A 13,107-nucleotide genomic window follows, 5' to 3' on the forward strand; every position below is an offset into this window, starting at 1 on the left:
GGGAGGAGTTCCTTCAGATAACCTGGCCCCAAGCCGTTTAGGGCTTTAAATGTTAATACCAGCACTTTGAATCGGGCCCGGACCTAATCTGTGGTATACATTCTTGCTGAGTGTTTATTAAAGAGGCTCTGAATAACCACCAGGTATTTCGGAGAAATTTGATTCTCCTGACTTTTCCTTTGACTTTTCCTTAGTAGACCCCCTTTTACTAGTTACACAGTGAGAGTTTGTGCATATTTTCATTGCATCTTAGGGCTGAGTCCTCTACATGAAAACTGCTTCATGTGGCTGGATTCCACACCTCTCCAGTGATGAAGATAGGGAAGTATCATGTGACCCAGGAATGTGAAGTAGTTTTTCAACAGGTTTCTCCCCACACTAGCACCACTCCTATTTTATAGATGTTGTCAAAATGATGTAGGCTTCAGCCATGCAGAAATAGCTCCCATGCTGATCTAGTAATTATTATTATTGTTATTATTATTAACATTTCTATACCGCTCCATAACTGAAGCTCTCTGGGTAGTTTACATAAGATTAAAACAATTAAAAACAATATACAAAATTTAAATCCACAAAAACATCCAACATACACAAAAACATACTTCTAAAAAGAACTATAAACAACTTTAAGCTATGAACCAATGCTGGTATTGGCCTTCAGTGTTTATAGTCATACATCCATGTTTCCTGCATTGTATTCCTACAAGTACAGAAATAATGTGTGCTCCTTGCCACCTATCTGATGCCATTCGTAGGACGTGTTATCTAGAGTAACAACAAGGCACTTCATTATCCAGGGACTCTTTTCCTTACTTTTAACACACTTCAATCTCATTTACTTGTTCACAGTGAAAACATATCTAAGGTTGAAGGGAGTTTTAAAAAGGTTCGTTAATTTGGGATAGGTGAATAGTGCCATGGAATCCTACATGTCAAGCCCACTCTCTAAATCATGTAATGCCCTTTGCTGATGTGTTAAATGCTTCCTTGGTTTGAAGCAGGTAGTTAACATATCTAAACAGACATGCATATGTGCCCGTTCACCACCAAATTAATTACTTACAGTCTAAGAACACAAGCATTCAAAGGACTATGCCAGGTACCTATGGCTCCCATCCAAAGAAATAACATTGATCCATGTAACTTGTAATTAATGCTATTGCAAATGTCAGAACGCTTGCTTTGCATGTCTAAGCTGACCTATTAAAATTAGTTATCTTTCAACAACTCCTTTTATCATTTGTTTTTCAGCAACAGCGGCAACTTGACCTCTTGACTATAACCAACCCTGGTGAGTAAGCCACAAGGCTCGGCTCATTTTATGTTTTCTTGAAGAGATGGTTGTCTGAATGTGTCTTTTTCTCCCCTCCCTGACATGCAAAATGAAAAATGCTGTTCCCCAGAAAATCTTTAACATAATAACAACTGACAGCTATATTGTGCTTGGTAAAGCCCCGGGCAGTTATCCTTTCACAGAGACGCCTCTTCAGACCTTTACTCCTTGAATTTGAGTGCTGATATTTCTTTAAGCCTCTTGGGGTTACTCTTAGTTGTATGTCTGCAGGGTAGATAAACTATAATTCACAATGTATGTTCAAGTATCACAGAAACATTCCGTTTAACTCTCTGCAGTGATAAACTTAAATATTTACTAAAGAACAGAAGGATCTTGTATTATCTTTGTGTGCTGTTGGAGAGACAATGTGGTGGTCAACTTGGAAGATATTCTACGTTAAAAAAAAACCTATGTTAAAATAAAATGCTTCTGAAACTGTTTTTTCTGAAGAATATCCTAATATGGCTCTTGTTAAATGCTGCTTACTTAGAATGGTGAAATTTAATCATGTCAACAATCAATGTCTTATAGTTATTTCTTAGATTTCTGGCAAGTGCTCAAAGGAAAAGAATTATCCTTGTGGGGTCAAGGCTGGATGATCCTGTCCCACTCTATAGACCCGGCTTTTTGTAGTAGCTGCAACTGCCAAAGCTGTTCTGTGTGGTTATGGCTAAGCAAAGGAGATGTAGGTGATAAATGTAATAAACTCAAAATTATATGATGTAACATTAACTGGATACAATGGCCAGGGGTCAAAAGAGCTGTTTTAGGTGAGCCCTGGGTATTCCATATCACAAACTATTTTTGAAGGCTTGGGTATTCCATATCACAAACTATTTTTGAAAGTTTCAAAAGCAGTTAGCCATGTGGCATACGGGGCTGCTGAAACAAGCCCAAAACAAATTTGGGGGTGTTCTGTGGATATTGAGATCCAGCCTACAGTATTGTTGTTTTTAATTTAATATTTCTATTGTTAGCTTCAGTACCTAAGTGGTTGTTCCAAATAGTACCCATTTCCTTAATGTGCAGTGCAGAGACTTAAAGAAAGTAGCGACATAGGAGTGTGGGAGCATTTAACTAGGTTTGCATAGATGAACCATAATATAAAGTACTTGACAGAATAGGGACTATTTGAGAAGTGGACATGTTTGAGAACGTGGGAGTATATCCCTCCTTTCCCTGTAGCTGAACAACTCCTGTAGTTCATATCCCATTGTCAGTTTTATTATCTTAAGACAGGGGAGCAGAATCTTGTTTAAGTTTCTAAGAACATTTAAAATGTTGATAGAGTAGCCAGGAAGGAATTCCCCTTGTATTTCAGGAGAAGAGCAAGATGAAACTTCACACTTGGGTCTCATGCAAGCCTCTGAAAGGGTGTGCCTGTTTCACTCCAAAATCCTAACATATAAAAGAGCCTCAGTATCTTCAATGACCTATGTTCTCTCTCTTTCTCTTTCAAAAAACCATTTAAACATGAAAATGTAAGATTATCTCCGTTTCATTAATTTGTGATTCACAAATGAATAATTTTCAGGTGGCTTTTGATTCCGCTAGAACTGTTTTATTATGTAAAATTTTAGATATAGTGCTGTATTGCTCAGTTAATTTTTAACTGGTTAGAAAATATGTTAATCCACCTAGAGATAGATGGGAGGATATGTGGGATTTACTATACTTCTCCCTTGATTGAGGGTTCCTTTGCTACATACCACTGCTTAGGAAAGGGCCATGTAAAATTAGATGACAAGAAAAGCTTCAAGATGTGATTTGGAAGAATTTACTTAAGAACAAATTCCACTAAAAGCCATTCCCATTACTGTCTTGAACATTCTGGCTGCTTCTTACTAATTGAAGCATGAAAATAATATGAACTCAAAGTCATGGAAGCTATAATACACCTATTAGTAAAAATGATACAGGGTAATAAAATGTGACAGAAAGTTGTTCTCCACTGAAACTCATGCTCCAACTATTCTTGATAATCCATGCTAATTAATACAACATTGATTCTGATCAAAGTACACGTCAAGGGATCCTGGCTGAGTTTTCAAACAACCTCACATAATTACTCTTCATGTTTGTTGGTGAAAGCTTCATAGGCTGTTGTATTTAAAAATGAATTCCTGTGCATCTTCTTCCTAATGATTGTCTCTATTGAGGGGGGGAAGTGAGGGGGAAAAAATTTGAACAAGAGGGCAGATAAATTAGTGGATGGGAAAGTATGTTAATTTGTTTGCAAAATTTAAAAGAGTAAGTCTTGAGATAATGCTGTTTACACAATTCATTGGCAGCTGGGAGTGGGGATTATTTATCAAGATGAGTAGATAGTTAACATCCATGTCTTATGTATATTTACTCAGAAGTAATCCCCACAAAGTTCAAGGGGACTTACTCTCAAGTAAGTGTGTGTAAGATTGCAATCATAGGTCATTACTGACTGAGTAAGCATTGCATTTTATTCATCATGTATTTCCCGATTTTGTGATACCTTTCTAACTTATACAAAGAGCAAAGGTAGCCATGTTGGCCATAAGAAAAAATCCAAAATCCATATTAAGGCAATAGATTGATTTATTAGGTCAATCAAAATGTCACAAAATAGTGTGCAAGCTTTCGGTTCTCCAGGATTCTTCATCAGGCTAGATCAGCCTTCTCCAACCTAATGCCCACCAGATATGTTTTACAACACTGATCATTTCCGCTGTGCCTCTAGCTCTGCACTGGATACTCATACGCCTCTGGGTTTGGGCAGATCCCATAGGATTGTTCCTAAGAAAACCCAACAGGCTACTAAAAAGCATCTCAGTAACTTAGTTCAGTAAAATACTTAAACCTCCTCTGACATATTGATTCTGACATTTTTACCGTTCATGGCATGTGGAAAGATCGCAGGAGTTTTCAAGGGAAACCTCATCCATGTAGGAGAGTTCACTATAGTATTAATCTGCATTTTCATGGCAGTACATGGCTCTCCTTACCACACCCTCATTTTACCACACAACAGTCATTAGACTGGATTCTGTATCAGCTTGTGAAACAGCTGATAGAACGGCTTGTAGAAGCAGAATCAAGGTATAGGATTTGACATTTGTGCAAGGATGAAAATGGGATTTCCACAAATTGTAGAGGCTTTGTGCTAATGGAATGACTCCATGGGATTACAACCCTCAGTCAAGTTGTCCAAGTGCTAACTGTTGATTAAGCAGCTTCAAGCTCCCTGCTCTCCCTAAACTAGAGTTGGTCTAGACGCACTTCAAATAAAGTGCTGTCTTCTGTGAAGTGGGACACACATGGCCACCTTAGGCCAGAAACAGTTATTACTGAATACAGTATGTTACACAGTAAGCTTTGATATACCAGGCATTCACAACATTTTAAGGCAAGTGCTTGCTGGTTTTTCTCTCTTTCTTTATAAACAGAACTTTAGAAAAGCCTGTAGTAATGAAAATGTGACAAAACATTAACCTTTCCCACATACCATGATAACTACTGAGAATCTAAGTCAGCACTTTATGTCCACTTATATAGCTGAAATTACCATACTCAATATCGCAGGAGATTTACTTGCCACTTAAAGGAATAGGTGAACACAATTTTTAACTAGGTAAAATGATTTCAGCAGCAATTATTAATATGGCCAAGTCACATGGAATCCACAACAAATCAGTAGATATGTCATTGTTTTCCGTGTTAGTAATAGAATAGCATAGTGCAGTATTTTGCTATTGAGAATTCTTGAATGCAAGCTATAGTCAAACACTGGGACAGAACCCAAGCGTAATTCAGGGGGAAGGGACAGCAAAATTGTAGCATGGAATCTCATGAGACGTGAAAGAAAAGTTTCAATTTTGATTCTGAGATTTCATTCTTTGTTTCTAAAATTATATCCTGGCCTACACCAGGGCTTTTCTTCTGTGCCTCAACTCTTTTTACTATTTTTGTTTGAAGGGAAGTCCTACAAAGCTTGCTTACTATTTTGTAACCTTTAAAAGTTCTAATAAAGATATTATCCTATAAATGTTTTGATTTGTTCTAATGTTTTGAGTTGTTCTAATGGACCAATGCAGCTGTAAACATTTTATAAATAGAAAAAAGTCACGTTAATGCTTTATTTTTCTGGCCTTTTTCATTGCATACTTATGAATTATCTGTAACATTACCTGATTAATTTTTGAAAGCATTTGGCTGGAGTTGTATGGTGCAGCTGGCAGTATATATTTATCAGCAATTGCTGTTGATACAATTTCTATCCTGAAATCTTCTATTTCTATAGACATTTTACTTACATATATTTTGGGTCTGTAATTCCTACCAGCAGCATGGCCTGGCTTCCACTGTCCCTGGGACCAGTGCTCGCTCTCTGTCTGTCTGTCTGTCGGTCTCGCCTAGGTACAAAGAATTCTGGGTCTAGTAGTTCTTGAGAAAGTATTTCAGATAGGAAAGGACAAATCTGCCTATACCTCAAACTACAATTCCTAGTTTCAGTGCACACGCACATGCTCTCTGTTCTAGAGAACAGCCAGAGCCAGCAGCTCACAAATCAGAATGTTGTTTGTTCTGCTCTCACATGGCTTCCGTTTGGTTTCACTAATCTCACAAGATCTGTACAACAGGTTCATAAAGTCAGGGGCATGTTTTCATAAATAGCCTCAGACATTATCTACATTTTATTTAGCCTCATTTCCGCCTGCCCCCAACATGGTATTGTACTTGCAGCCTGAGCCAGACCCCCCCCCCTCCACTCCAGATATCCTGGCTTCTGAAAGATGTTTTATTATTATTATTATTATTATTATTATTATTATTATTATTATTATATTTATTTGTATCCCGCCTTTTGCCCAATGCTGGGCCTCAAGGCGGCCTTACAAAGTTTAAAATATACATGGGGGGGGGAGGGAAACAAAACCATAAACAATTAAAAAATACACAACAAAATTATAAGACATTAACATAGATGGAGGGCTGGATTATTCTCCAAAGGCCTGTTGGAACAAAAAAGTTTTAGCCTGCTTCGGAAAGCCCATCAAGGAGGGAGCCAGCCTAGCTTCCCCAGGAAGAGAGTTCCAGAGCACCGGAGCAACCACCGAGAAGGCCTTCTCCCATGTTCCCACCAAGCGTGCCTGTGAAGAAGGTGGGACTGAAAGAAGGGCTTCTCCAGAAGATCTCAAAGCACGGGCAGGCTCATATGGGAGAATACGTTCTTTCAAATACCCTGGACCCGAACCATATAGAGCTTTATAGGTCATAACCAGCACTTTGAATTGTGCCCGGAAACAGACTGGAAGCCAGTGGAGCTGTTTTAACAGGGGAGTTGTGTGCTCCCTGTAACTAGCCCCGGTCAACAATCTGGCTGCAGCTCTTTGAACCAGCTGGAGTTTCCGAACACTCTTCAAAGGCAGCCCCACGTAGAGCATGTTACAGTAATCCAATCAGGATGTAACTAAGGCATGTGTCACCGTGGCCAGGTCCAACATCTCTAGGAATGGGCGCAGCTGGCGCACTAGCTTTAACTGTGCAAATGAACTCCTGGCCACCACCGAAACCTGGGAATCCAGGCTCAGGGCTGAATCCAGAAGTACACCCAAGCTGTGGACCTGCATCTTCAGGGGGAGTGTAACCCCATCCAACACAAGCTGAATCCCTATTCCCTGATCTGCCTTTCGACTGACCAGGAGCACCTCTGTCTTATCTGGATTAAGCTTCAATTTGTTCGCCCTCATCCAATCCATTACTGCCAACAAACAGCGGTTTAGCACAGAAACTGCTTCCTTGGAATTGGGTGGAAAGGAGTAGTAGAGTTGGGTGTCATCAGCGTACTGGTGGCACCGCACCCCACAACTCCGGATAACCTCTCCCAACGGTTTCATGTATATGTTAAACAGCATGGGAGACAAAACAGAGCCCTGAGGGACTCCACAGGCCAATGGCCAAGGAGTTGAACAGGAGTCCCCCAGTACCACCTTATTTATTTATTTATTTATTTATTTTATTTATTACATTTTTATACCGCCCAGTAGCCGAAGCTCTCTGTAAAACAGTGCCTCCAAGACCCATCCCAGCAAGGTGGCCCAGAAGGATACCATGGTCGATGGTATCGAACGCCGCTGAGAGGTCCAGCAGAACCAGCAGGGACACACTCCCCCTGTCCAGTTCCCGGCGAAGATCATCCACCAAGGCGACCAAAGCTGTTTCTGTCCCATAACCAGGCCTGAAGCCAGATTGAAATGGATCTAGATAATCCGTCTCATCCAGGAATCCCTGGAGTTGGGAGGCCACCACACGCTCCAATACCTTGCCCAAAAATGGGATGTTGGAGACTGGCCGGTAGTTATCCAATACAGTGGGGGCCAAGGAGGGCTTTTTCAGTGTGGGTCTTACCACTGCCTCCTTCAAACAGGCTGGGACCCTTCCTTGGCGAAGGGAGGCATTGACCACTCCGCTTACCCACTCAGCCAGTCCCCCTCTGGCAGCTTTTATAAGCCAGGAAGGGCAAGGATCTAGTATACACGTGGTGGCTCTCACCAATCCAAGGACCCTGTCCACATCATCGGACTGTGCAAATTGAAAGGTATCCAATAATACTGGACAAGGAGGTGCCAAAGTTACATCCACTGGACCTGCATCAACAATAGCATCCAAGTCAGAGCGGATCCGAGCGATTTTGTCTACAAAGTGCTGGGCAAATTGGTCACAACAGGCTGTTGAAAGGTCTGAAATCACTTTTTGGGGGCCAGAGTGTAGAAGGCCCCTGACCACCCGAAACAGCTCTGCTGGACGACTCCTTGCAGACGCAATAGTGGCAGAGAAAAAAAGTTTTTTCGCTGCCCGAATTACCACAGAGTAGGCCTTCAAATAGGCTCTAGCCTGTGTTTGATCAGATTCACTCTGAGTTTTCCGCCAACGTCGCTCTAGCCTCCGTCTCACTCATTTCATTGCTGCCAGCTCACTGGAAAACCAGGGGGCTGGTGTGGCTCCACAACGTGAGAGAGGGCGCTCAGGAGCAATCGTGTCCACTGCCCTGGCCATCTCTGTATTCCAGAGATGTACCCTCCCTCCCCCCGTCACACACACATTCTTGATCCCTGAGTGGGGGGACATGCCATAGTTTAGTGGCACAGCAGCTGCTTTGAATATAGAAGATCCCAGGTTCAATCCCTGGAATCTGCAAGTAGGGCTGGAGGGAAAATTCTACCTAAAATCCTAGGCAGCTGCTGTCGGTCAGTGCAGACAATTCTGAGCTAGATGAACTAACAATCTGACTCAGTGTAAGGCAGCTTCCTATGCTACTGTGTTTACTTATGAGAGAGATGGTTCACTTGAGAGTTGCCAGGAGAGGTTTCAGATAGGGTTGTGCTTAATAATCTTCCACTTTGATTTTTAGATGGAAAGTACTGGTTTCAGGTGAGGGGATGAAATGTTTTCTGCAAAAATAACACTCTGAGAATGTTCACTTTCCCCCCAATCCTTTTAGCTGCTATTTCCCCATTTTTTCTTATTGTTGTGACTTGTTCCTTGATTCATATGAGCAATACTTACACATTGGGTAATCAGGATACACAACAATGCTATGCAGCCAATCAGATCTGGATACCTGATGATGTCACTGAGGGCACATTAAGTCAATTCAGAGTGAGAGTGATGGTTCCTGAACACTTCTGGCAGTTCTTGAAGCAACCTCCCCAAAACGGACACTTGGCAATGCCACCAAAAATGTTTTCAAAAAATGTATACTCTTTTGTCGCAGCCCTAGTTTTAGATGTTCCTTTCTCTCATAATGATCCTTCAGATTGCAACTGATTATGGGCATACAAATTATTTGAGAGAGAGGAAGGTTTTAGTGAATGACTGCTGTCACAAGACAACTGATATTTGGGTTTTATTTTAGAGTGAAAAGTAGGTGAGAGTCAACCACTTCAAATTATGAATATTCATACAATATAATGTCAGGTTTCAGCCTCAGACCCCAGATAAAATCAGACTCCTACATTCAAAAATATGAGGGAATTTGTGTAAGCAGCAAAGTCTTGTTCTAGAATGATGATTTAGAAGACCAACAATGTCTGAAACAGAGCAGCAAAGAAGCATGATGATGCAATAGGACACAGGTTTGAAGAATAGGGCTGGAGTCCAAGGTTGTTGGAGCTCCATTTTACTCAATTGTTTACGACAAAGTGAATGGCTGCTAGGACAAGTATGTATGAGGTGACGGGCAAGCAATGGCATAGGACAGTGTTCTTCACTGCAAGACCCAGGGTTGCTGGCAGCTTCCAATCTCCTCATGGGCAACTTTCCTAGTAGCTGCTCATTCTAAGGAGGGCCCCTCTAGCTTAGCTTTGTTGTTTGCATTAGAGGTTGGCTGGCTGCTGTGATGTGGGCCTCCGGAGGAGGCTTCAGGGGTGGGGAGTAAGGAGACTTCTCAGCTTGCTTGGACAGTCTGTAGGGGATGAGGGAGAGGCCCCAAAAGGTCTCCAGCTGAAACCAATTGACAAAGGGGTGAAGATGAGAGGCCCCACAAGCCCCAGGAAAAGCTCCTAAGTGGCACTGAGGTGGGCCCTGGAGCCAAACTGATGAAGGTCACTAAGAGAATGTGGTAATAGCACCAAAACCCACACAAAACACTTTTACATGGGACATTTCAGAACTGTGGTAACAGAGAGTCCACTCACAATTTGGCAGGAGTTTTAAAAAGTAGATGGTCATGTACGAAATGATGTAACACTTGTTAATTACATGATGCAATTTTTCATTGAAGTAGGCAGATAGGATCAGTAACTCTGGATAGAAGCTTCCATAAAGCTGGGGGTTATATTCTTTACCCCCCTCAATGCTTCTTGTTTTGTAACGAGAAAAGGAGCTATCATTTAACTCAGTTCTAGCCTGGCTACTAGTATTACTAGCTGTTATTTTAAGTATACAAATTGTAGCGGAACCATATGTATACGCAGTAACATTGGGCATCCACTGGTTTAACATTTGGTTTTGGCAAGTTTTCTTTCTCCCTGTATAGGAAAATGGAATTGTGTGTGTTTCGTGCCTGTTGGGAAGTGCTTTTCATCAAGTTAAATAATAACCGTGGAGAAGGCATTTGAAAAGTGAACGCCATTACTTTTGAAAGAAAAACTAAAGCTTTCTGCAACACCTTATTATTATTCTGGGTCACTGTGATGTTTCCATGCACCTTGGCATGTCCCTTTAATTGGATCCTTGCCTACGAAGGTCCAGCATAGTTGCATTGAAAGCTGACATTTCCAACTAACTGACCTTTTCAGGCCCAGTGATACTTCTATAATGATTATCCTCTTGCATTGTTTGGACACAATACCACATACTTCACAGCACATAAAGAATATGGTCTTTGAAAACTATTCAAAATTTCCAATCTCAAGTTAGCAAAATGAGAAAATTGGGTACAAACATTCATCAGAAGTGTTATTGTGCAGGTATCGATTTGAATGCCCTTTCATTTCTCTGGGAAAAAGTGTTGTAGTGTGGAGTTCTAAATTAACTTTTGTTCTGTTATTTTCTCTCTCTCTCTCTCTCTCTCCCAGTAACTATAAAAAGGTCAAATTCATTCATAAGCCTGAATAGATTTGCTGGATATAAGCAATAAGATAACAATCAACCTTCAAATAACCTTTAAAGAGACAGTATCTTCTTCTATGAACAATAATTGATCTACTCATTAAGCAGGAGAGAATTTCTTTCAGGCTCACCTAAGCAAAAAATGTATAGAAGCAAAGTAAAAGGACACTACCTAGAACAACAAGGAAATGAAGTTTAATATACAAAACAGTTTAATTTTGCATATGTCAGGAACAGCTAAGGTCTGCTCAAACACTACTTCTTTTCCCCAAAACCTTTACATACAAAAACCAGATCTTGTATAGCAAGGAGATGGAAACCTTGCATTTAAATAACATAGAATATCTCCACACAGTCAGTTTCTTCTTCTATACATGTTATGGCGCTAGAGGAAGGAGTGTGTAAGCCCAATATTCATTTCCTGACCTCATCATACATTCAAGGGAAGAAATAATATCTGAACTGTCCACTAAATACAAAATCATTACTGTTATGATGCACAGATTCCTCTTTAGTGGGAGAACACAAAAATGGGAATCCTTCTCCATATTTGGGATTCTTATGAAAGGAGTGAGCTCATGTTTACTTTCCATTAGGCCATTGGTGGCATGAAGGGCAGGGATTTGTACACTGTCACTTTGATTCATGTTCTCACAGTTGTGGCCAGCTTTGAAAAAAGCAACATCGTCTCAGTTCCTCTGGAAGCAGCCAACTTTTTTGCCTAGTCAGGGGAGATCAGCTGCTACCGGAACAAGTGAAGAAATGCAATTTTTTTAAAAGTGCTGTCTTCAGAGAAATCCTGAACCCAGAATTGTTTGCTGGAGAGGGATAATGGATGGGCAAAAAGTGTCCTTCAAATGGAGGAGAGAAGCTTCACTGGCAGGGGTTACGCTCATCCCAGTGACCCCAGGTACACCTACAAAAAGTTCAGCAGGCATGTTAATGCTTGTGTCGTTTCAGGGTGTTGTTTCAGGATATTCCAGGGACAGAGCATAGGCAGCTTGGACTCATTTGATTCAAGGCCCCTTCACTTCCCTGCAGGGCCTCAGGAAGCCCTTCCTTTCATCTGGAAGCTGGCATAAGTAGTGGATGATCTACCACTTCATTCCCTCCTCCCCATTAGAGTTTTTCTGTGAGGTAACTGAAGAGGATTGATTAACATGGACAGCAGTAGTTCCACTTCCTTTCTCTTTTTCAGATGCACTGGGGGTGGGGTGGGGGAGGCAAAAGAAAGCCATCTCCAGAAGCTACTCCTGCCCCTACCGTTCTGATCACTGGTCCAAGAAAGGTAAGGATACCACCTTACCTTTTTGGTATCCTTCAGTGATAAGTGGACAGACAACTTTTGCCTTTGTAAATGAGTACGATCCTCTTTTTATAATTTCCCTGTCCTTTGATTTATGTATTTTGAAGGCTCTCTGTAAAGCACAAATAATTAATATAACAGCTCATATGAATTTACCAAGACATTTTAAAAATTCTACCCTGTATTGTCAGTCCTTTCTTCTTCATTTTTTTTAAAATAAAATCAACAATTATCATTACCATATTCCTTCCTAGGCAAATAAGTACAACATTTAAAAATGATTCTTTAAGTGAGGTGATAGTGATGGTGGGATGAAATGTTCAAGGTACCAAGAGATGTAAATGTTGTTTTTCCACATTTTATGATTCCCAGATGCCTCCTCTAATTGCTTTGCTAACCTCAAGTTTATTAAGTTATTTTCCAGAGTCAAACTCATTTGTATGCATGTCAGAATATAAAATGAATTTTAAAAATAAGACCTTTGGATTAGAATTCAAGGGTGATAAACAAATTGATTTCAAATGTATTTGCATGCAATTTACATGTGACAGAATGTATCAATGCGTGCATTTCAAATATGGGTCTTACATCTGTTTAACATGATGGAATAGTACGGAAGGAGTTTTGTAGCTTTATTGGTGGGGGGGTGGGAAGTCAGATCCTAAAATTCAGTACTAAAAAGAACTGGTGAGGGAAAGGAAAGACTGCCGGAAATACTGTTTTCATCATCTTTAACTTTTAGAATACTGACTTTTGTAGCATACCGCTACTCAAGTATGCAGCCATAGAATTGCCATGCATTTATTATTTACTTCCCAGAATGATTGTTTTGCTCTATGCAACTTTTAAAATAGGCCTCCTTTTCTCTTAAAAACAA

The 13,107-nt window shown here is 40.6% G+C and overlaps 1 protein-coding gene across 1 annotated transcript in view; it reads left to right on the forward strand.

Moving 5' to 3' along the window:
• AGBL4 (AGBL carboxypeptidase 4) overlaps positions 1-13,107 on the forward strand; it is a 957,560-nt gene that overhangs the window by 456,072 nt on the left and 488,381 nt on the right. Inside the window, exon 6 of the mRNA XM_063136171.1 lies at positions 1,255-1,294. Within this exon, the coding sequence (XP_062992241.1) occupies positions 1,255-1,294 (40 nt within the window). The remainder of the gene's footprint in view (positions 1-1,254; positions 1,295-13,107) is intronic.

Source organism: Elgaria multicarinata, chromosome 1, assembly GCF_023053635.1.
Source record: "Elgaria multicarinata webbii isolate HBS135686 ecotype San Diego chromosome 1, rElgMul1.1.pri, whole genome shotgun sequence".
In the NCBI taxonomy this organism is placed as follows: Eukaryota; Metazoa; Chordata; class Lepidosauria; order Squamata; family Anguidae; genus Elgaria; species Elgaria multicarinata.